Source organism: Artemia franciscana, chromosome 14 (genome assembly GCF_032884065.1).
Source record: "Artemia franciscana chromosome 14, ASM3288406v1, whole genome shotgun sequence".
Classification (NCBI taxonomy): Eukaryota; Metazoa; Arthropoda; class Branchiopoda; order Anostraca; family Artemiidae; genus Artemia; species Artemia franciscana.
Window position 1 is genome coordinate 14,089,432 of NC_088876.1, and position 23,149 is coordinate 14,112,580.

The 23,149-nt window shown below is 35.4% G+C and overlaps 1 protein-coding gene across 1 annotated transcript in view; it reads left to right on the forward strand.

Moving 5' to 3' along the window:
• The first annotated feature begins 1,365 nt into the window (after nt 1-1,365).
• The window catches only part of LOC136035361 (uncharacterized), a 64,198-nt gene continuing 42,414 nt past the window's right edge, over nt 1,366-23,149 (forward strand). The window contains exons 1-2 of the mRNA XM_065717111.1: nt 1,366-1,444; nt 16,839-16,890. Coding sequence (XP_065573183.1) covers nt 1,391-1,444; nt 16,839-16,890 — 106 coding nt within the window. The 5' untranslated portion in view covers nt 1,366-1,390. The remainder of the gene's footprint in view (nt 1,445-16,838; nt 16,891-23,149) is intronic.

Genomic DNA, 23,149 nt, shown 5'->3' on the forward strand with positions numbered 1-23,149 from the left:
AAATGTAGAATTAAGAGAAAGAATCAAACTTTAGCGTAAAGAGTGGGGCGTGGAGAAGGAAAAGCCCCTTTCATATACGGAGTAAGTTCTGTTCGTTTTAAGTTTTAACGTCGCTCCTTACTTTCATTTAAAAAACTTTTTTTTTTATTTAATTTGCATCATAAAGAGAAATTCTGCGTTCAATAGACAGAAATAACCGGTTTCTGAAGTTTATATTCTGGATTATTAGTTCTTTATTTTGAGCAGAACTAAAGTAGGCTTCTAAAATTTGAAATTTATATTACTAGGTATTGATGTTACGCCTGTTGCAACCATTGAGTTGCCTCAATTAGCATGTTACTTTCGTATGCGGTTTTCGGTTATCAAAATAACAACTTCTTTTTTTTACTGGAGTATTTAGGAGAATTAAAATTGTATACTAAAATGATACATACGTGTTATGGCGACCATACCTAAGAAGTAGAGCTAGGTCAATCCTAATGAAATGTACCAAAATTTTATGAAAATAAAATACTTTTGTAACAAAATTATGGAAACTACAAAAGGGAGTTATGGAAAAGCTGGCCACCCAGAGCGTATTATATTAAATACCTAACATAACCTAACCGAACTGACTCTATATATTAAATATTAGGTACTTGTGTCTTATAACCACCACACTCAGGTTCTGGGTGCACATCCTAATGATATATACCAAATTTTGATGAAAATATAATACTTTAGTAACAAAATTTTGGGAACTACAACAGGGAGTTATGGAAAAGCTGGCCGCCCAGAGCGCATTATATTAAGTACCTAACATAATCTAATCTATTCTATATATTAAATCTTAGGTACTTGTGTCCAATCCACACTCAAGTTCTGGGTGCACATTTCTAAGTTGCAGTTTTCATAATTTTGTTGATAAAGTATTATATTTTCATCATATTTTGTTTTATTTCATTAGCATTAACCAAACTTCACTTCTCGACAGAACATGAGTGTGGTGGCTATGAGACACAAGTACCTAAAAACGATACGTCTTTTCATTTAAGCTTCTGTTTGACCCTTTACTTCCATCAGAAAATGAATTTTTTGTGTTTATTCTTGAAGAACCAGCCCTGACAAATGGGGCAAAATTGTTTTCTAGAACATTAGTGTCCAACCGGTTTATGAGCCAAGCCCCACCTAGGCATTAACTCTCCTCCAAAAATTCTTATGCCCTCCTCGTGATATTTACTACTTAAAAATTTCCGCTTTCCCCAAAGGAAGCTTAAAATGCCATTTTTCGTATCTTTTTTCCGATTGGATCCTCTGAGAACAAGCACCGCCTTTGCGAGGAGAGTTAATAGTTTAATACCAAAATCAAAATTTCTCAGTAGCCCAAGGTAGGACTATTCTCAAGTTGAAAATGAGACCCATTAAGAAAGGAATAGAAGTTTCCTCAACAATGCAGCCTCTGCAGGTACGCTTCAAATAGACCTATCTCTGAACTTCGGGTTAGGACCTTCTGAATAACTTATAATTTTTCTTGCCTGGTGAGTGAAGTTATTCGGAATGGACTTATAGTTCAAGGTTGACTTAGAATATGGCACAAACCTGGGGAACCACCTTGCCAAGGCCTGTAGTTTATAGTAAATAAGAATACACAAAACTTATATTATTTTTCTACCCAGAGTCCAAAGCCTTGCAAGTGTGGAAAGAGATAAAATGGGAACTTTAGTACACGATTCGATAACCGAATTTAGTCAGTAAATTTATTCTTATTCGCCTAGCCTAACAAAAAATTTCTGGGGAAAATCGCTTTCTCGACTTAGCGTAATATAGCCTATAGTGAACCAAGTCTACAAATTAAAACTGGAAGCAGCCTAGGCCTACTGTTGAAAATTGACATATTTTTGGCCAATAAGGGCCCACTTACAGTGGTATTTTGGTAACATCGAGGTATCTAATGCTGAAACTCGGGGTAAAGCTACACGCCAGGCGGCGTTCTACATTTTAGGCAAGTAACTAGAATTTTACCAAAAATTTTGACAAAACAACATTTTGCCTTAATTTTCAGTTACTAGTTGCTTTTTCTCTGCCTTTAGTTCTGAAAATGCAATTCCTGTTATTTGAGTAGAATTTTGAGCCATGTCAGTTTTTTTTTCAAAATTTAGGAAATGTATTTGCATATCTTTAAAACCTTATAAAATGAAATTGAGCTAAGTTATGAAGCTGAAAACAATTTTGCTATTCTTCAATTAAGCAGAAGATCTATTTTGCAAAGTTTCTCTTTTATAACACACATGTTTAAAGGTCATCAAAGGTCAGGGCCCTCCACAGGGAGAAGGAGTAGAGGTAGTTTTTTCAAAATACTTTCCCAGGCCATACTTTAGCCTATAGAGCCATCCCTGAAAGTTTCATTGTCCTAACCTAAACCCTTTCTGAGATATCAAGAAGTCAATTAACTAGAATTTTACCATCGCTTCTATCTCAAATTTAAATTTAAGCACTTTTCCAAATGCTCTAAAGTGCGTATTCAAGCATATAGCAAGATTTTGACGATCACATATTGTTTCCTTGTCATTATTAGAGAAGCGCACCGAGGGTTGACCCTCCTCGGTAAATGTTTATTTTCGTTCCAAGTGCTATAAACTGGAAACTATGCTGTTTCGCAGCATAGTTTCCAGCTTAGAGCACCTAGAAATGCTAATTCTAGAAGCGCATCCATTTCTGGTTGACCCTCTTCCTCCATTTGTGCATGAGCCCCGCGGACAGCGGGGCGAGGTCTGTATTCTATATCTATTTAAAAAACCTCGGTTGATTTTTTTTTTTTTTGGTTTAATTATTCTTTGTTGAATAAATATAGAATACACCCCCTCGCCCCGCTAACCGCGGGGCTCATGGACTAATTCGCTTCGCTCTATAGGTAATGTTAACTGCAAGCAAGCCCACTTTACACATTTTTAGTCCCGTTGGAGGGGGCTTCTAGAAACCTATACAATGGTTGCGCTTCTCTAATAATGACAAAGAAACAATATGCGATCATCAGAATCTTGCTATATGCAGTAACACGCACTTTAGAGCTCTTGGAACGAAAGTAAACATTTACCAAAAAAAACCCAAACGAGGTTTTTAAATAAATATAGAATAGAGACCTCGCCCTGCTGCCCGCGGGGCTCGTGGACTAATACGCTTCGCTCTATAGGTAATGTTACCTGGAAGCAAGCCCACTACGCATTTTTAGTTTGCCCCATGGAGGAGGAGGGTCAACTAGAAATGGATGCGCTTCTCTAATAATAACAAAGAAACAAAATGCGATCATCAGAATCTTGCTATATGCAGTAATACGCACTTTAGAGCACTTGGAACGACAATAAACATTTACCAATCCCGTGCCTGTAGATCCAAATTCTGGAGTGTTTACCGGCTAACAGATAAGTACAGAATTCGATTCTACTGATGGATTTATTGTTATCAAAACTGCATTTTTAGAGTATCGCTATGGCGCCAAAGCGAGTCAAAACACTGACAATAATGACTGTCTTTTTTCTTTTTTTACCGGAAGCTACACACTTTTTCCGGAAACTAAACAAATCATAATGTGGTTGTAAGATTAACTTGTTACATAAAACAACCTTTTAAACCCAAAAAATATAGCATATATTAAAAATATATTTGCACATTAGGGGGGGGGGGTAGGTATAGTGGGACTGCAAGCAAAATGTGTCAACTATGATTATTCTATATTCGTTATCCTAACTTCACTTCTTGAGTCTGTTCTTACCGCTTGTTTTTTTTAAACTTGTTTTCTAATTTGGTTTCTGTTCGTTGTTTAAATAATGTCGGGATATTACACGTACGTTTCTAGTCATTCTGTGATTTTTTTTTGTCGTTGTTACTTTGGTTTTAAAATAAACGCTTGCTTTTCTATATTCCTTATAATTTCTATTAGGATAAATTCTATCATTAATGCTGCATTAATGCTATCATTAATGCTATCATTAATCGAAAAAGAATGACGTGGCTAAAAACTAAGCTAAGGCCGTATCCAGGGGGGAGGACTGGGTTTGAATCCTTCAAGCCAAAATTTTGGCCAAATCGTATAAAAGTAACTGAAGCGCACATAACAAGATTTTTTATGTGATTTTTAAAGCCTTTTTTTTTGTAAAGGCTATCTCCATGGAGAAACTCTTCGCAGGGTAATGGAATTCACAACGTAGGGGGAGCCAGATTTCACGGGATTATTTAAACAACGACCAGAAACTAAATAAGGAAAAATAAGTGTTTTCTATTGAAAGTAAGGAATATGCTTATTTAAGCAAATGTAATGCTTAAAATAATTTCCTTTTTGTGCGCTGTAAAGGAATTACAATTGATATTCGTTTTTATCTAGGCACTTGAAGATGTACTTTTTATAGTGTTTTTCTACTGAAAAGCATGGAATGAAATGGGGGGTAAAACTTCCAGATTTAGATTATACAGAGAATTCGATTTTCTCTCATATTTTTTTAATGATGTTTTTTCTAGTCATTATTCCTACATATCAACGTAGGAATGATTATTTACACAAACAGTAAACAAGCAGGAATTCATTTAAGCATTTTTCGTTTTAATTTTGCTTCTTACTTTCAGTTGAAAAAACCTATTTTTATTTAAATTCTGATTGTTGTTTAAATAATTCCAGGAAATATGGCTCCCTCCGAGGAGAATTCCCTTATCCAACGAAAAATTCCTCCACGAAAAGATCCTGTAACGAAAAAAAAACTATACAAAACACATAAGAAATCTTGTTATGTGTATTATTTTTTTTTACTTTATTACGTTTTGGTCAAAATTTCGGGGATTAGATTCTAACCCAGTGCCTCCCCTCCTCACTCCTAGATACGGCCTTAGCTTGGTTTTTAGTTTGAACCGTGTCATTCTTTTTCGATGCACCTGTAGTATTGATGGTACAATTTATGCTATTGAATTGAATACAATCGTAAAACAAATAGAATTTGCCATATTTTTGTCTCCTCTCTAATCATTCGAATCTTTGTCAGCCCTAGTTGACAACTACTTCTTCCTTTAACTTGACTCTATAAAATCGTATTTTAAGTTCTTTTCATGGACTATAAGATTCAGTAGAGCGGTTCATAGAATTTGAGCCAGCTTCTAAGCCAAATTGAAATTTTTGCTTAAGTCAAGACCTGTTCTCTATAATTTTTTCCAACTTTACAAGGAGGAAGAGGTCAGTTTTGAACCACCGTCCCAGACCCTTATTTGGGCTGTAGATCTACTTCTGATAGCTTTCATTAGTTAGTCTTCCAAGTTATCGAAAAGTGGCATGAATGCAATTTTATCAAATTATTGTAATCTACCGCATCAGTGAATGTCAGTCATGGCATTGTCGACTATTTTAGTAGTACCAAGAAGTTAGTCTAGATTAAACCCCCAAACAGCACAGCTTCATCTTATCAACGACTGAAAAGTACTACGTGTATGCTAAGACGACCCCTGGGAACGTCCCCTTCGGTACAGTTTTTCTCATGATAAGTCGCTATCTGTTTTTGAGAAGATTTCTTTCCCACGCTTTAGCTTATCAGTTTCAAGGATTTGAGTTTGTGTCCTAGGAAGAGTATGTAAGCTCATACCGCGATAAGTGCAAAGTAAGAAAGTGACGTTACAGAAATATATTTGTCGTAGAATCGTGTTACAGCTTCCGTGAAAATTAATTTTAAAAGTTTTTCTGAGGGAAGCAAAGAGCAAAGTTGAAACTTAAAACGGGCACAGATTATTAGTACATAGCTTATCATATATATATATATATATATATATATATATATATATATATATATATATATATATATATATATATATATATATATATATATATATATATATATATATATATATATATATATCAATAAAACTAATTATGTTTCGCTGTGTTTCTAGGATTATCAAAAACTAACGTTTTACTGAAAACACGTTAAGTCAAGCATAAAAAACTAGAATATTTATTTGGGACTCAAACAGTTCGTGGTAACGAACTGTAGTAAGGAGCGATCCGGCTCAATAGTAACCAAAACTCTAAAAAATTGAATTTTGATATCAATAGCTACATCAAAAGAATCGCATTTTAATGCTGATTTTAAATATACAAGTTTTATCAAGTTTAGTTTTACCCATCAAAAGTTACGAGCCTGAGAAAATTTGCCTTATTTAGGAAAATAGGGGGCAACACCCCCTAAAAGTGGTAGGATCTTATCGAAATTGACACCATCAGATTCAGCGTATCAGAGAACCCTACTGTAGAAGTTTCAAGCTCCTATCTACAAAAATGTGGAATTTTGTTTTTTTTGCCAGAAGACAAATCACGGGTGCGTGTTTATTTGTTTTTTTTTCCAGGGGTCATCGTATCGACCAAGTGGTCCTAGAATGTCGCAAGAGGGATCATTCTAACGGAAATGAAAAGTTCTAGTGCCCTTTTTAAGTGACCGAAAAAATTGGAGGGCATCTGGGCCCCCTCCCACGCTCAGTTTTTTCCCAAAGTCAACGGATCAAAATTTTGAGATAGCCATTTTGTTCAGCATAGTCAAAAACCATATAAACTATGTCTTTGGGGATGACGTACTCCCCCACAGTCCCTGGGGGAGGGGCTGCAAGTTACAAATTTCGACCAGTGTTTATATATAATAATGGTTATTGGGAAGTGTACAGACGTTTTCAGGGGGATTTTTTTTCGGTTTTGGGGGTAGAGTTGAGGGGAGGGGGCTATGTGGGAGGATCCTTCCTTGGAGAAATATGTCATGGGGGAAGAAAAATTCAATGAAAAGGGCGCAGGGCGCAGGACGAATCTGGTCACGTTAGAAAAAAAATGTCAAATTCATAACTTAATATACAATGCTGAGTGTTCGGAGCCTCTCTATAATGGAGTATAATTTGAAAATAACACAACTATACGAGCGATAAAACATATATACCACAACCATAACTCAACTAACGAAAGAACTGCTAAGAGATAACACAACTATAAAGCGAAAACAGGTGAAAACTAACGAGAAAATAAACGAACTAAGAGGTGGAAGGGGCCCAGAGAAAAATATAATCCTTTTCCAATTTTGAGCCTAACTTCCGCAAAGGAGTAATAATGTCAGAAGCCCCGAAATACCGAATTATTTTCTTTCAAACAGTTCGTGGCAACGAACTGTAGTAGGAGCGAAGAAGTTTCGAGCTCCTATCTACAAAAATGTGGAATTTTGTATTTTTTGCCAGAAGACAAATCACGGGTGCGTGTTTATTTGTTTTTTTTTTTTTTTTTTTTTTTTTTTTTTTCAAGGGGTCATCGCATCGACCAAGTGGTGCTAAAATGTCGTAAGAGGGCTCGTTCTAGTGCCCTTTTTAAGTGACCCGAAAAATTGGAGGGCACCTAGGCCCCCTCCCACGCTCGTTTTTCTCCAGACGGATCAAAATTTTGAGCTGGCCATTTTGTTCTGCATAGTCAAAGACCACAATAAGTATGTCTTTGGGAATGACTTACTCCCCCACAGTCCCTGGGGGAGGGGCTGCAAGTTACAAACTTCGGCCAGTGTTTACATATAATAATGGTTACTGGGAAGTGTACAGCGTTTTCAGGGATTTTTTTTTTGGTTTTGGGGTTGAGGGAAGGGAGCTATGTGGGAGGATCTTTCCTTGGAGAAATATGTCATGAGGGACCAGAAATTCAATGAAAAGGGCGCAGGATTTTCTAAAATTACTATAAAAAAACAATGAAAAAATAAACATGGAAAAGTTTTTCAGTTGAAAGCAAGGAGTAGCATTGAAACTTAAAACGAACAGAGATTATATACGAATATGAGAGGTTCTAAAAATACTTTAGCATAAAGAGCGAGGTATTTAGGAGGAGATAAATACCTCGCTCTTTATGCTATAGTATTTTTAGTAATTTCAACTATTTACTCTACGGCCTCTCAGATTCAGGGGTCATTCTTAAAGAATTGGGACAAAACTTACAATTTATTGCAAAGAGCGAGGTATTAACGAGGGTACAAACCCCCTCGTATACATAATAAAAATATAAGGTTATGAAAGTTTGTTACGTAAGTTAATTCTTAAGTTACGTATATTTTTTACTAATAAAGACGTTCGTTAAAAATTAAAAGTTCTCAAAATTATTTCTCAAAATCTTCTGATCAAAACTAAGAGAAAGCCATTTAGCCAAAAAAGGAATTAATATGCAAATTTCATTTTAATAATTTATGTGCGGAGAGCCAAAATTAAACATGCATTAATTCAAAAACGTTCAGGAATTACATTAAAAAAAAAAAAAAACTAGTTTTTTTAACTGAAAGTAAGGAGCGACATTAAAACTTAAAACGAACAGAAATTACTCCGCATATGAAATGGATTGTCCCCTCCGTAATCCCTTACTCTTTACGCTAAAGTTTGACTCTTTGCCAACATTCTACTTTTTAAAACAGTTAAAAACTTTAGCGTAAAGAGTAAGGGATTGCGGAGGGGACAATTATAATTATCTTAAAAACATGAGCGCAGAATTAGATATCTTAATAACGAGAAAGTATTGAACAGCATACAGAAATATTGGATTGATTTATCAGGTAGCATTTTGGTCTTGCCAGCTATAATACCAATAGCGAGTAATATACAATCTTAAATTGTAAGAAATATGCTTTAGTATTACTTAAAATGAATATAAAAAAGACATAATATGAACTCCGGAAATCTGGCTATATCTCTGTATACAACAGTGAATTTCAAGCTATGATACAAATCCCAAAGCTAGTCTATAGTCCTAATACTATCAAGATGGGTTTACTTCGAATTTTTCCACAAACTAATCATGGCCAATGTCGTTACTAGCCAAAATGTTTGGGGGGCGGAGCAAGAGTTTTTACCGACTGTTTTTTTTGTCAAAAATTAGCATAATGTCTGTTTCGAATACAACACGTAAAATCACTTCATGAGTTGGTAAAACCTCTATATTTACCAACAAAGATTAAGATTTTGGTACATATCATGTCACTATTTTACTGCTGTTTCTTTAAGGCAATGGAAAGTTTTGGCATCATTTGTAAAATCACGGCAGCTTACTGATGAGCAGACGATTTATGAAACTTACTTAGGGGGCTAGGAGGGGGAGTGCATTGGAGGGGTTCTTGTAAACCTTCAGTTAAGGGTTCTTGAACATAACTATTAGTATAATACCGGTTTTGTTCTTCAGAGCCTTTCCACTTAAGAAATGGCTCCAAAAGTGTTGTTTTCAGTGCTTTATTGCACTTATGAATGATAAACTGAAAAAAAACACATGTATATATGAGCAATTGCTTTCAAATGAGCCATTAAACATAACTCTTGTAAGCTCTGCTAGCCAAATAGCCCCAGCTTTTCCACTTGAGACATGGCACCAAAGGTGCCGTTTTTATTGCTATTTGGAACTTGCAGACAGTGGAATTTATAAGAAGAACGTGGATATGAGGAATAACTTTAAAAAAACATGTCCAGGATGTTCTGGTAGCTTGCTAGTGCCCCCCTCTTGAGAAACGATACAAGGTGCCATTTTAGTGCCATATGGCACTTGAAGATGGCGGAATTTATATAAAAAACATAGATATAGGATATAGCTTTTGAATGAGCTATTAAGCATTTCTCTATGATGTTCTGGTAACCTACTAGACCTGGGGAAAAAAACCGGGAGACTGATCAGTGCTACCGATGCAAAAAAGGGATTTTCCTTGTTATTCAAGAAGAGGCACTGTAGTTTCTTTTTATCAGGTTTTAGATCATGCTGATTCCAATGGTACAATTTTCAATTTGATCTGACGCCATTTTCGAGGGGTTTCAGGCTTTTTCTTTTCGCGATATACTGATGAACCGAAATAATAGCTACCATTCCTGAATCAGTGTTAGACAACATTTTTTTTTTAACTAGGTTATTTTTTCAAAATGTGATTTTTAGCTTTGGTTACTAGGGGCTGTTGCCTCGCTCTTTACTAGGCTGCAGCTACCGCTTTAACCATGATACAATAGAATTCTGAAAGCTACCGTAAAGAATTCTAAAACTAATTTGGGTATTTAATGTCTAAAAGCACATCACTTGATTTTAGCTCATACCTAATGATAGCCCAAATTATCATAGAGCCCAAATTATGTATATTTATGAATTTTATGAAACAGGATATATCAATAAAATAGTAACGCTGGACTCCTTATTATCTGCTAAGTTTACTTCCGTTGTTATATAACTTTTTTTAATTGTTTGAAATAGTATTTCTATTTACAATTATATATCTCACACTCAGAAAAAAACTAAATTTTATGCAATTTGGACCCCAAAGACCTATAATCAAAGGGCTGATGACTAAAGAACTGATGGGTTTCAGGCTTTTTTCGAAATTAAAATAAATTCCTTTTCGACATTGAACTTTACTTTTAAGACGAACCAAAATAATTGTTACCATTGCTGAATCAGTGTCAGATAATAAATTTGTTTTTCACTTGGCAGTTTTTGTTAAAAATAGTTTTTTTTTAACTTTTGCTTACTATGGGCTGTTGTTCCCTTTTACTCCCTATTTTCTGCTGTTTCCTTCCGTTGTTTTTTTTTTTTTTATTATTTGAAATGATATTTCTAATTGTCTTTCTCACACTCAGAAAAAAAAATTAAATTTTATGCAATTTGGACCCCAAAGACATATAATCAAAGGGCTGATGACTAAAGAACTGATGGGTTTCAGGCTTTTTTTGAAATTAAAATAAATTCCTTTTCGACATTGAACTTTACTTTTAAGACGAACCAAAATAATTGTTACCATTGCTGAATCAGTGTCAGATAATAAATTTGTTTTTCACTTGGCAGTTTTTGTTCAAAATGCGTTTTTTTTCACTTTTGCTTACTATGGGCTGTTGTTCCCTTTTACTCCCTATTTTCTGCTGTTTCCTTCCGTTGTTATTTTTTTTATTATTTGAAATGATATTTCTAATTGTCTTTCTCACACTCAGAAACAAAAATTTAAATTTTATGCAATTTGGACCCCAAAGACCTATAATCAAAGGGCTGATGACTAAAGAACTGATGGGTTTCAGGCTTTTTTCGAAATTAAAATAAATTCCTTTTCGACATTGAACTTTACTTTTAAGACGAACCAAAATAATTGTTACCATTGCTGAATCAGTGTCAGATAATAAATTTGTTTTTCACTTGGCAGTTTTTGTTCAAAATGCGTATTTTTAACTTTTGCTTACTATGGGCTGTTGTTCCTTTTTACTCCCTATTTTCTGCTGTTTCCTTCCGTTGTTATTTTTTTATTATTTGAAATGATATTCCTATTTATAATTGTCTTTCTCACACTCAGAAAAAAAAACTAAGTTCTATCCAATTTGAACCCAAAGACCTATAATCAAAGAACTGATGACTGAAGAACTGATGGGTTTCAGGCTTTTTCGAAATCAAAATAAATTTCTTTTGGCAACCAACCTTTACTTTTAAGACGAACCAAAATAATTATTACCATTGCTGAATCAGTGTCAGATAATACATTTTTTTTCACTTGGCAGGTTTTGTTAAGAACTTTTTTTTTTAACTTCTGCTTTCTATGGGCTGTTGTTCGCTCTTACTCCTTATTTTCTGCTATGTTTACTTCCGTCGTTATTTAATTTTCTCGATTATTTGAAATGATATTCTTATTTACAACTGTTTTTCTCACACTCAGAAGAAACTAAACTATATCCAATTTGAACCCCAAAGACCTGTAATCAAAGAACTAATGACTGAAGAACTGATGGGGTTCAGGCTTTTTTTTTGAGATCACCATAAATTTCTCTTCGCAATCAACTTTTACTTTTAATGCAAACCGAAATGATAGTTACTATTCCTGAATCAGTCAGATGGCAATTTTTTTCACTAGGCAGTTTTTGTCAAAAAGCGTTTTTTGACTTGTGGTTACTATGAGCTGTTGTTCGCTCTCTACCACGTCGCAGTTACCGCTGCAACCATGATTCAACAAGAAGTTTGACATTACATGTGAATTAAATAAAAAAAAACAAGTTTTTTTTAAATGAAAGTAAGGAGCGACATTAAAACTTAAAACGAACAGAAATTACTCCATATATGAAAGGGACTTTTCCTTCTCAAAGCCCCGCTCTTTACGCTAAAGTTTGGCTCTTTCTCTTAACTCTATATTTTAAAACAGTAAAAAACTTTTTATTTTTTTTTTGCTAAATGGCTTTCTCATAATTTTGATCGAATGATTTTGAGAAAAAAAGAGCGGGGGAGGAAGCCTAGTTGCCCTCCGATTTTCGGTTAATTAAAAAGGCAACTAGAACTTTTAATTTTTTACGAATCTTTTTATAAGTAAAAGATATGCGTAACTTATAAATTAGCTTACGTAAAGAACTTTTGTCTTCTCATGTTTTTATTACATACTAGCTGTTGGGGTGGCGCTTCGCATCACCCCACAACTTAGTTGGTGGGGGCGCTTCGCCCCCCCCCTAAGCCCCCCCGTGCGTGTAAGTCGTTACGCGCCATATTAGTTACGGGCCATTGTAGTTGTGTCCCTCTGTCCCACCTGTGAATAATAGATATATATATATATATATATATATATATATATATATATATATATATATATATATATATATATATATATATATATATATATATATATATATATATATATATATATATATATATATATATATATATATATATATATATATATATATATATATATATATATATATATATATATATATATATATATATATATATATATATATATATATATATATATATATATATATATATATATATATATATATATATATATATATATATATATATATATATATATATATATATATATATATATATATATATATATATATATATATATATATATATATATATGTTTTTAACTACGTAAAACTTGCGAATATACAACATTCTTCGCTGTCCCATTGTCTGTGCATATAACTAGATTGTCAGGTTTACTGACTCTTGAACATGCTACATATAATTGTCCATGGGAAAAACAATCCGTATTCAGATCTATACCTCATTATTCTAATGATTGCCCTTGAGCTTTGTTGATGGTGATTGCTAATCGAACATTCCCTGTGTCCCCGTCGTTATTTATATATCCCCCTGTGCCCCCCGGCGTCCCCGTTGTAGTTGTGTTCCTGTGTCCTGGTCGTCATTTATATTCCCTGTGTCCCGGTCGTCATTTGTGTCCCGGTGTCCCAGTCTGTAATTTCCCTTTGAGTGTCCCGGTCGTCATTTATATTCCCTGTGTCCCGCGGTCCCGGTCGTCATTTGTGTCCCGGTCTGTAATTTCTCTTCGAAAATTCCCTGTGTCCCGGTCGTCATTTATATATCCCCCTTGTGCCCCCGGCGTCCCCGTTGTAGTTGTGTCCCTGTGTCGCGGTCGTCATTTATATTCCCTGTGTCCCGGTCGTGATTTGTGTCCCGGTGTCCCAGTCTGTAATTTCTCTTTGAGTGTCCCGGTCGTCATTTATATTCCCTGTGTCCCGGTCGTCATTTGTGTCCCGGTGTCCCGGTCTGAAATTTCATCAGTTGACAAACATGACGTCAGTCGACAAACAACTTCATGACGAAATACAGCTCAATCCTTATAATGACGTCAGTCGACAGACACACAAACAAAAAACTTATTTTTATATATATAGAAGATAGATAGATATGAGGGGGTTGGCCCCCTCGTCAGTACCTCGCTCTTTACACTAAAGCTTAATTTTGTCCCAATTCATTAAGAATGACCCCTGAATCACAAAAGCCGCAGAATAAATAGTTGAAATTACTAACAATGCTTTAGCGTAAAGAGCGAGGTATTAGGAGGAGGTGAGCCCCTCATATGGGTAATAGTTTCTGTTCGTTTTAAGTTTTAATGCTGCTGCTTACTTCCAGCTGAAAAAAACTTTTTCATATTTATTTTTTCATTTTAAAGTAATGCTAATAAATCCTGCGCTCCCTTCATGAAAATTTTCTTCCTCCATGACATATTCCTCGATGGAAAGTTCCCCCAGCATATCCCCCTCTTCTCAACCCCTGCCTCCAACCAAAAAGTCCTCCTGAAAACGCCTGTACACTTCCCAATATCCATTACTATATGTAAGCACTGGTCAAAGTTTTGAACTTGTAACCCTTCCCACGGGGACTGTGGGGGAGTAAGTCGTCCCCAAAGACATATTTATAAGGTTTTTCGACTAGCTGAATAAAATGGCTATCTCAGAATTTTGATCCGTTGACTCTGGGAAAATAATTAGCGTCCAATTTTTTTGGTCACTTAAAAAGGACTCTAGAACTTTTAATTTCCGTTAGAATGAGCCCTCTCGCAACATTCTAGGACTGATCAAGACCACTGATCATACCACTGGTTCAAGATCACCCACACACACACACAAAAAAACCACAACAGAAAACAAAATCGATCGTCTGTCCTCAAGAAAAATACCAATGTTCGTTCTCTTATAGAGGGAGGACTGAGATCTCTTGTGTTGTTCCTCATACATGAACTCTTATTGCTCATACTTGGCACTATATACATATCGCGCTATCCTTTCCACTAAGCCCTCTTCCAATATTCTGGTACCGCTGGTTCCATGCGATAGCCCCTGGGAAAAAAAGATAGAAAAAAGGCACGAGATATTTTACTTGTTGTTTAAGGTGGGTGATTTCAACGACGTTCCAATTTCGATCCGCAGTTTTGATGGGTTACAATCTCTTCTCGAAGTCTAAGAAAGTTTGGTTTCACAATAAACTTTTGCTATCACGCTAAATCTATATAGTGTTATTCCTGAGTCATGTTTTAATGAAAACTTTTCTCATTAGATAGTTTTTTTTCAAAGTGTTTTTTTTTTTACTTTTGGCTACCATGGACTGTTGTTCACTCTTTACTTGGTTGCAGCTGTTCCTGCAACCATGACATCCATCAATCCTCCCTGTAGCCGAAACTCTTCGTAAAAATCTTTGTGGTTTACCTTCCCACTTTATCGCAATAAGCTTAAATCAGCGGCATGAAAAAAAGAAGAGAAAAATGACAAAACTTGAGTATTGTTCCTGCAACACAAAGACAAATCCTGAACAAGGTCGTATCCTGGGGGAGGGGCTAGTGCATTTGAAACCCCTCCCCGAAATGTTTGCCCTACTCGATAAAAACGTAACAAAAAGGAATATAAACAAATTCTTGATGTGGTCTTGAAGTTTTTTTGTCCCCCCAAAAAAAGTTTTTGTGCTCCCCCCTTGATATGGCCCTGATCCTGAAAGAGCCTAAAATTCATAAATTTTCAAAAGTATTCCTTAGGTTCATAAATCCTGAAATCCAGGATAAATCCTGAAAATTGGAAGTGCTGGGAGTGGTTCGGTAGATAAACTCACCAACAAAATGCTTTTTTAGACAGGATTGTCAATTGGTCACTCGAAAATGTCTGGTCTATTTTCGTCCAGGCGTGTGAACTCACTGTTTCCCACGGTTTCATTTCTGTGCTTCAAGGACTCGCATTTTATATCATTGGACAAAATTATGATTTACTACCGTAGTGTAAGAGTAACATAGTAAACATGAAATTGTTCTTGACGTCGACCTCAGTAGTTTGATTTTAAACTTGCAAAACAGAAAGTGAAAAAAAAAATATATTACCTTGGGAAAGTAGAACTCAACTGAAAGCCAAAAATCATAAATACAAACAAAAAATAGAAACAAATGAACAACAGGGAATTTTTTCCTAAGACAGTGGAACCTATATATATATATATATATATATATATATATATATATATATATATTATATCAGATATATATATATATATATATATATATATATATATATATGTATGTGAATATATATACATATATATGTATGTGAATATATGTGTATAAATAGGCTTTTTTGAAAACAGACTAATGCCCCCTCCCAAAAAACATTTTCTTTTTGGAGCAGATAATGTTTGACTAGCCTAAACAAAACAAAGATTAGTATATAAGGCTGTCAATTTTTTTCCAGCGGCCATTATGTCGTTAACTTTACAATTATGGTTTTTAAAAAACTCATGTAAGCCAAAATTTTTCAGTAGCGTTCTAATTTTCTGAATTTTATAGATATTGGAAAACATCACGAGTCTGGTAATTTGAGCTAGTGATGTAATAATTTCTTGCTTATTCGGCGAAGCAATAATTTTGTTCGTTATAAGTTTCAATTTTGCTCTTTACTTCCATAAGAAAATTTCAGTTTTAAATGAATTTGCTCTTTTTAAATATAAATCATAAACCTTAAAAAAAAAATATTTGCTTAACACTAAGGAAGTCAACAAGTGAAAATACTCGCCCTTGCGGCTGGTTGGTCTCCAATCACTTTCGACTTATAAAAAAAAGGACTTGAACTATCAATTTCTGGTATAATGAGCACCCTTCAAAGGTTCCAATGACCATGAGGGGGAAATATGAATGAGGAAGGGCAGTCCCCCTCCTATATGGAATAAGTTCTGCTCATTTTTAGGTGTTAATGTTACTCTACTTCATAAGTACAGCGTGGGCCAGAAATATTCTCAGAAATCATAAGGGAACAGATATTAATTGGTTATGGGAAACATGGACATTTTTCGAGGGGAAAATTTAAGTAAAGAGTAAACTTTTGGGAATAATTTTCTTTCAGTGAGGATGTATTTTCCACGAGGGGGGGTATTTTCCGGAAGGTAAACGCCTAGAACTGCAACCCTGACACTGGAATTAGTGCTAGAAATCTAGGTTTTGTGATCAGGGAAGAGACGGCCTCGCCTTCATTCATGGTTTTGACGTATTTTTGAATTATAAGAATAGCTTCATCGATATGCTTGTTTTTATGCTTCTTTGATTACTTTTTAGGGAGACCATCGACAAGGAATATTGACAAATCTGGTTCAAGGGAATGCCGAAGGTAAGTTTTCAAGATGTTATTTATATAATATTGGTTTCCTAGTACAACTTCGTCTGGATTGGGTGGTTGTAGAAATTTCAGTTGTGATTCATTCAATTGGAAATTGAAAGTTCTACTCCCCTTTTTACGACGCATAAGCTATTGTAAGGCAACCAGTCCCCTCCCTTTTTTTTACTTTTGCACCCCTCGCAACCCATAGACAATGTCAAAATTTTGAGATGGCCAGTTTTTCGAAATACTCGAAAAATTCGATAGACATACCTTTGGGGACCTCCCATGGACCCTGGGGCAAGACCCGTAGATAATGCAAATTAGCAACTGTATCTGCAATGTATCAGGAACGGCTCTGGATATTGTAAATTTTCAGAGAATTTTAAAGAGGGGGTGTTTTTTATTCAAGGGGGGTTTTAAAATTCAGAGAATTTTAAAGGGGGCTATTAGAATTTTAATTTCAGAGATTTAGTTTAAAACTGATTTAGTTTTAAACTAAATCAGAAGACGTTGAATTGTTTCGAGCATGCCTTTCTGCTTAACAGATAAGGGAAGAACTAATTCTTCCCGATAGAATTCTTAAAAGATAACAGTTACCTATCCAGCAACTTGTCATGTGAAATGCTATAGGCAACTAGGCGAATAACAACATTAATCACGCGCACTCAACTGTAAACAAAACTTAAATACAAACTCTTGAAAGATGACACATCTGACAATTATGTGTATATAATTTCACTTTAATTTGATCATTCGCTTTTAAGTACTGTACGTTCTAGGATTCATTTATTCATCAATAGCTGTATCTGTTGTCTTTATGCTTGATGGGATCATTTATTCTAATTTCTATTGCTTTTGCCTTTCATATATTTATTGGTTAAAATTGAACTATCTTAGGGCTTTTTTTTTACAAACAACCGGTACCATGTAAATGAATAAATCCTAAAAAATCCAAAATTAAATTGAATATGCACATCAAACTTAAAACGAACACAAAATCTTCATTAAAGAATAAAGAAAACCCGAAACGAAGAGAAACTAAATAAACGATAACTTATGTAATATAGCGATCACTCTTTGTTCTTCACCTGTAATGAAACCGGTTTTCTAATACCACTCGAAGATAATCAGCTCAGCCTGAGCGATATAAAGTACTATGCAGGTATATTTTAATTAAATATTTAATATATAAATAACTCCTATTTTTCAAGGGAAGGAAAGATTTGTTACGCATATTAACACAGTATCTAGAGGGATTACAGGGGTATTTGGAATCGGAGTATGCTGTCAAAATTGGGTAGAAGCTACCTTAAGCAAAGGTTGTATTGAAATGTAACACGAAAAGATTCTTTTAATAAAACGGTGGACTAAATATTAGCCTAAAGGGTGTCTACAGGATGAATGAAAAGTGATATGAATAACGGTTGGGTTCTAGACTTCCTCCTCCCCCGAGGGAAGTACCACCTGGAAACCCCCTGGGAAATACTGCCTGGAACCCTTACCCCTCTTGGAAATTAGGGTTTTCCAAATTTGAGAATTTATTTGAGTTGTGTTGTATTTTTTATTTTTGTTGAAAAGATCCAAGGAAAGTGAAAAAGAAGAATTTACACACCATAAGTATCTTACAAACTTAGAACAAAAAAAGAATCGCAAGTTCATTTTTGTTGAAAGGACCTCCATATGAATTTCAGCGATTTTTGGCAGCAGCGGGTGCCAAGTTGAAAAAAGACGAACAGAAAATGTAGGCGAAAAATCATCAAAATTAAGCTAAAAATGGCATCATAAAGTTTAAGAAGGTTTAACTTTCCTTTGAAAGCATTTGGGAACCTTTTCCCTTGGAAACCACGTCATTATTGTTCAAGTTTTTACGGACAAAAGCGTCGCCAAATTCTACGAATTGATTGTTTCTTTCCTCCCGAGTGTAGAACTACCACAAATCACAATGAATAAATAAATGAAACACAAAACGAACAGAAACTGCAATAGACAACCTAGTTAAACTCAAAACGTAAAAATGAAAAAGATTGGGCTTACAACCCCCATGTCTTTTCATGACCAGAACATAATTTGCAATTTATTACAAAAAATAAATAATCGTGAATTGTCAGTTCAATATACACATTTTTCTTTTTAGTCCTTAAAGTCTTTATTCTTCTTTATTTATTATAAGTCAAAAAAGTAGAAACATTTAAAATGTATTTTGATTCCGGTCAAGTGCAAATTACGTTCTGGTTTTGAGGTGTGGGGTTTGTCAGCCCTAATCATGTTAATTTTGCTCGTTTTAAGTTTTACTCGGTTATTTATTGTAATTTCTGTTCGTTTGGGTTTAATTCATGCTTTGAAGGTGATTTGTGGTAGTTTTACACTTAGAAAGTTATTTGAATTTGTTTCTACTCATTTTTGGCATAACATAACTCTTTACTTTTCTTTAACAAACATGTTTTGTTGAAAAAAGTTTAAATTAAAAAGATTCGAATTCCCCCAGGCAATTTCATTGTAGCTGAAAATTCCACCAAGAAACTTTCTTATGGACGATCTCGGGTGAGAAGTACATTCTGGCGCCCTTCCATTTGAAACAGGCTTTAATTTTCGATTGTTTTAAAAATAATGCCGTTAATCCCCTCCTCCGTGAAAGTTTTCCAGCAAAAAACATCCCCCGTCCCCTAATTGAAAGTTGCTCCCGCAGAAAGTTTTCTCTGGAAAATATATCTATATATATCATGAAAAATCAGGAATATATATCCCATGAAAAATCTACCCCCCCCCCCTCACGTACAAAAAGACACTATACAATTCTAACCCAGTGAAAACCCTTTGGACTGTTCCCCTTAGCATCTTCACATCTAAAGTTGAGTTGATAAGACAAATAAATATAGTTTCGTATAGGAATTCTTTCAAATTCCCCGCAGTGTAAAATTTCCCCTGAAAAGTTCAGCTCCGAGGATCCCCCACGGAGAATTCTCCCTGTGGAAAATCCCCAGAGCTGAAAATCTACTCCCCATCCCCCTCGGAAGTGTTTGTATACTTTCCAATAACAAATGTTATGCGTAAACAATGGACAAACTTCATGGACTTACGGACCTTTCTCCAGGGGTTGTGAGGGGTCATGTTGTCACCATTAATCACAATCTATCGACCCATTCACCAAAAATTATATTGCAACCTTTTTGTTAAACATTTATTGTAAAAAACTAGCTGTTCGAAAAATTTTAATATTCTAACTTTGTCCCAAATTTCAGTTACAATACAACATCTTAGATCTTAAGTAGATAAAGTAAAATCCACTTTAAAAGTACTGCTAATATTAACCAATACAATGGCTATGTCATACGAAATCGCACTGTAACCGTTTACAAAAACGTTACAGATCGCATAAGGGGGATAATGAAAAACGGCGTCCAACGTCTACCCCCCCCACCGCGGAAAATTCCTTCGGGCGTTTCCCCACGGAAAATAACCCTCCAGAAAATACCCCTCGTGAAAAATTAGGCTTTTCAAATTTGAGAATTTTGTTTTAGTGTTGGTTTTTTACGGCACTTGGTATTTACCAAGTGACATATAGTGATCGCATGTTCTGTCGGTCTGTCGGTCCCGGTTTTGCTAGTTTAGGCGCTTCCAGATAATCTAGGGCGATGAAATTTGGCAGGCGTATTAGGGACCAGACCATATTAAATTAGAAATAGTCGTTTCCCCGATTCGGGGAAAATCTGGGGGGAGGGTTAATTTTGAAAAATTAGAAATAATGTGGTATTTTTAACTTACGAAGGAGAAATCGGATCATAATGAAATTTCATATAAATAATAGGACCGGATCTGCTCTCTTTGGGGAGTTGTGGGGGGGGGGTTAATTTGGAAAAATTTGAAAAATGAGGTATTTTTAACTTACGAACAGGTGATCAGATCTTGATGAAACTTGATATGTAGATGGATCTTGTGCTTCAGAGCTCTTATTATAAATCCCGACCAGATCCGATGACATTGGGACAATTGGAGGGGAAAATCGGAAATGTTGGAAAACGTGAAAATTGAGGTATCTTTATCTTACTAATGGATGATCGGATCTTATTGAAACTTGATATATAGAAATATCTGATGTCTCAGAGACTCCATTTTCAATTCGAATCGGATCCGGGGACATGGGGGTTGGAAGGAGGAAACAGAAATCTTGGAAACCGTTAGAGTGGAGAAATCGGGATGAAACTTGATGGGAAGAATAAGCACAAGTTCTAAATACGTGATTAACATAATTAGAACGGATCTGCTCTCTTTGGGGGAGTTGGGGGGGTTGTTAATTCGGAAAAATTGAGGTATTTTTAACTTAAGAACGGATCCTAATGAAATTTGATATTTGGAAGGAACTCATGTCTCAGAGCCCTTATTTTAAATTTTGACCAGATCTGGTGACATGGGGAAACCGGAAATCTTGGAAAACGTTTAGAGCGGAGAAATCGGGAAGAAACTTGGTGGGTAGAATAAGCAAGTGTCGTAGATACGTGATTGACGTAACCGGACTGGATCTGCTCTCTTTGGGGGAGTTGGGGGGGTCCAGTGCTTTGGCGACTTTGGTGCTTCTGGACCTGCTAGGACGATGAACATTGGTAGGCATGTCAGGGACTTGCACAAATTGACTTAATAAAGTCGTTTTCCCCAAGTCGACCATCTTTGGGGCTAAAGGAAGAGGAAAAATAAGAAAAAATGAGGTATTTATGACTTAAGAGTGGGTGATCGGATCTTAATGAATTTTGATATTTAGAAGGACCTCATGTCTCAGAGCTCTAAATCCCAACCGGCATTAATCCTCTTAATTTCCTTTTAAATCAGTCTATTGATTCTTAGAATTTTGCTAGAGCTCATCCCATATGAGCTCTCGGCTCTTGGCTCTTCCGACCTCGCCATGAGGTCGGGACACGACCGATGATTCCGTCGGTCCCGGTTTTGCTAGTTTAGGCACTTGCAGATAAGCTAGGACGATTAAATTTGGCAGGCGTATCAAGGACCAGACCAGATCAAATTAGAAATAGTCGTTTCCCGATTCGACTATCTGGGGGGAGAGAGAGGGGGTGGTTAATTTAAACTATCAGGAAGTCTTTTTGTGGAGTTGAATGGACCTCAATTTAGACTTAACGGGGATGGCCAATATATGTCAAAAGACAACTTGAAACTGAAAGAATTTACCGGAGAAATGAAGGGAGATAATATGATTAGGGGGCTTCATTTTTTGTGTCGGAGGATTAGGGAAGGAGTTTCTTTGATCTGCCAAAAAAATTTGAACTATAAATGAGGCTCAAGTCTCTTCATAGGTAAAAAGGGAAGCAAATAACGATACTAGTATTTTCCAGGTGTGTCGATAGGGTGTATCTGTAATATCATGGGAATGGCTTGAGTGAGTGCTACGGGGGCGAGAAGTGGACGCTGAACTATCTTTTTGGGGAGAGGAACTAAATCAAAAGACACTACGCGCATCCAAGTTATAGAACACTATCTGTAAAATTCAGGTAATCGGTATAGCATTTATATAATCTTTAAAACTGCTTGGGAAACGAGTTGAAACTTTTAGGTACTGATGGGGAAAGAAATGAGGATGATGGGGGAAGGAAACCTCGAAGTTTTAGCTAGAGGAGGGAATGGGATAAACAGTTTAGACTTTGATACACCGAAACTTTCGCTCACATTGAAGTCGCAACTAAAAGAATTCACAGATAAAGAGACTGGTATAGACATATGAAGCTGAGGGCTGCCTCTGATATATATTTATTTTTTTATTCAATTTCTTTCACGTGTAATCTTTTGAATATTCTTCCAGGGTGATTCTTTCGAGTGTATTCTTTTGAAATAGTTGTTACATGAAACTGTTTTAATAGACAATACTGGCACGCATTAACCTAAAACAATTACGGCAATATGTTACACAACAAAATTATATAAAAAAAAACTAATAATATTCACAATCAAGGGTATTCAGGATGGGGGTCTAGGCTTCAGTCCTGTAGAAAACCGAAAATTACATAGATTTTCAATTCATAAAAATAAATACAATACTACAATTAGATTCTTAACCAGAAAAAATGAAAAACCTTTACTAATGATAGCAATTTTAGCCCTTGCATTAACAATTTGACGCAAATGACGCTATGGTTTTCGGAAGGTTTAGAGCAGCGGTTCCCTACTGATTTTGGTTCGTGCATTGTTTGAGACAGTTCTAAAATTCTGATGCCCTCTCATGATATTTAAATTTTGTCAGAGATGGACTGGGAACAAAAGCCAGGGG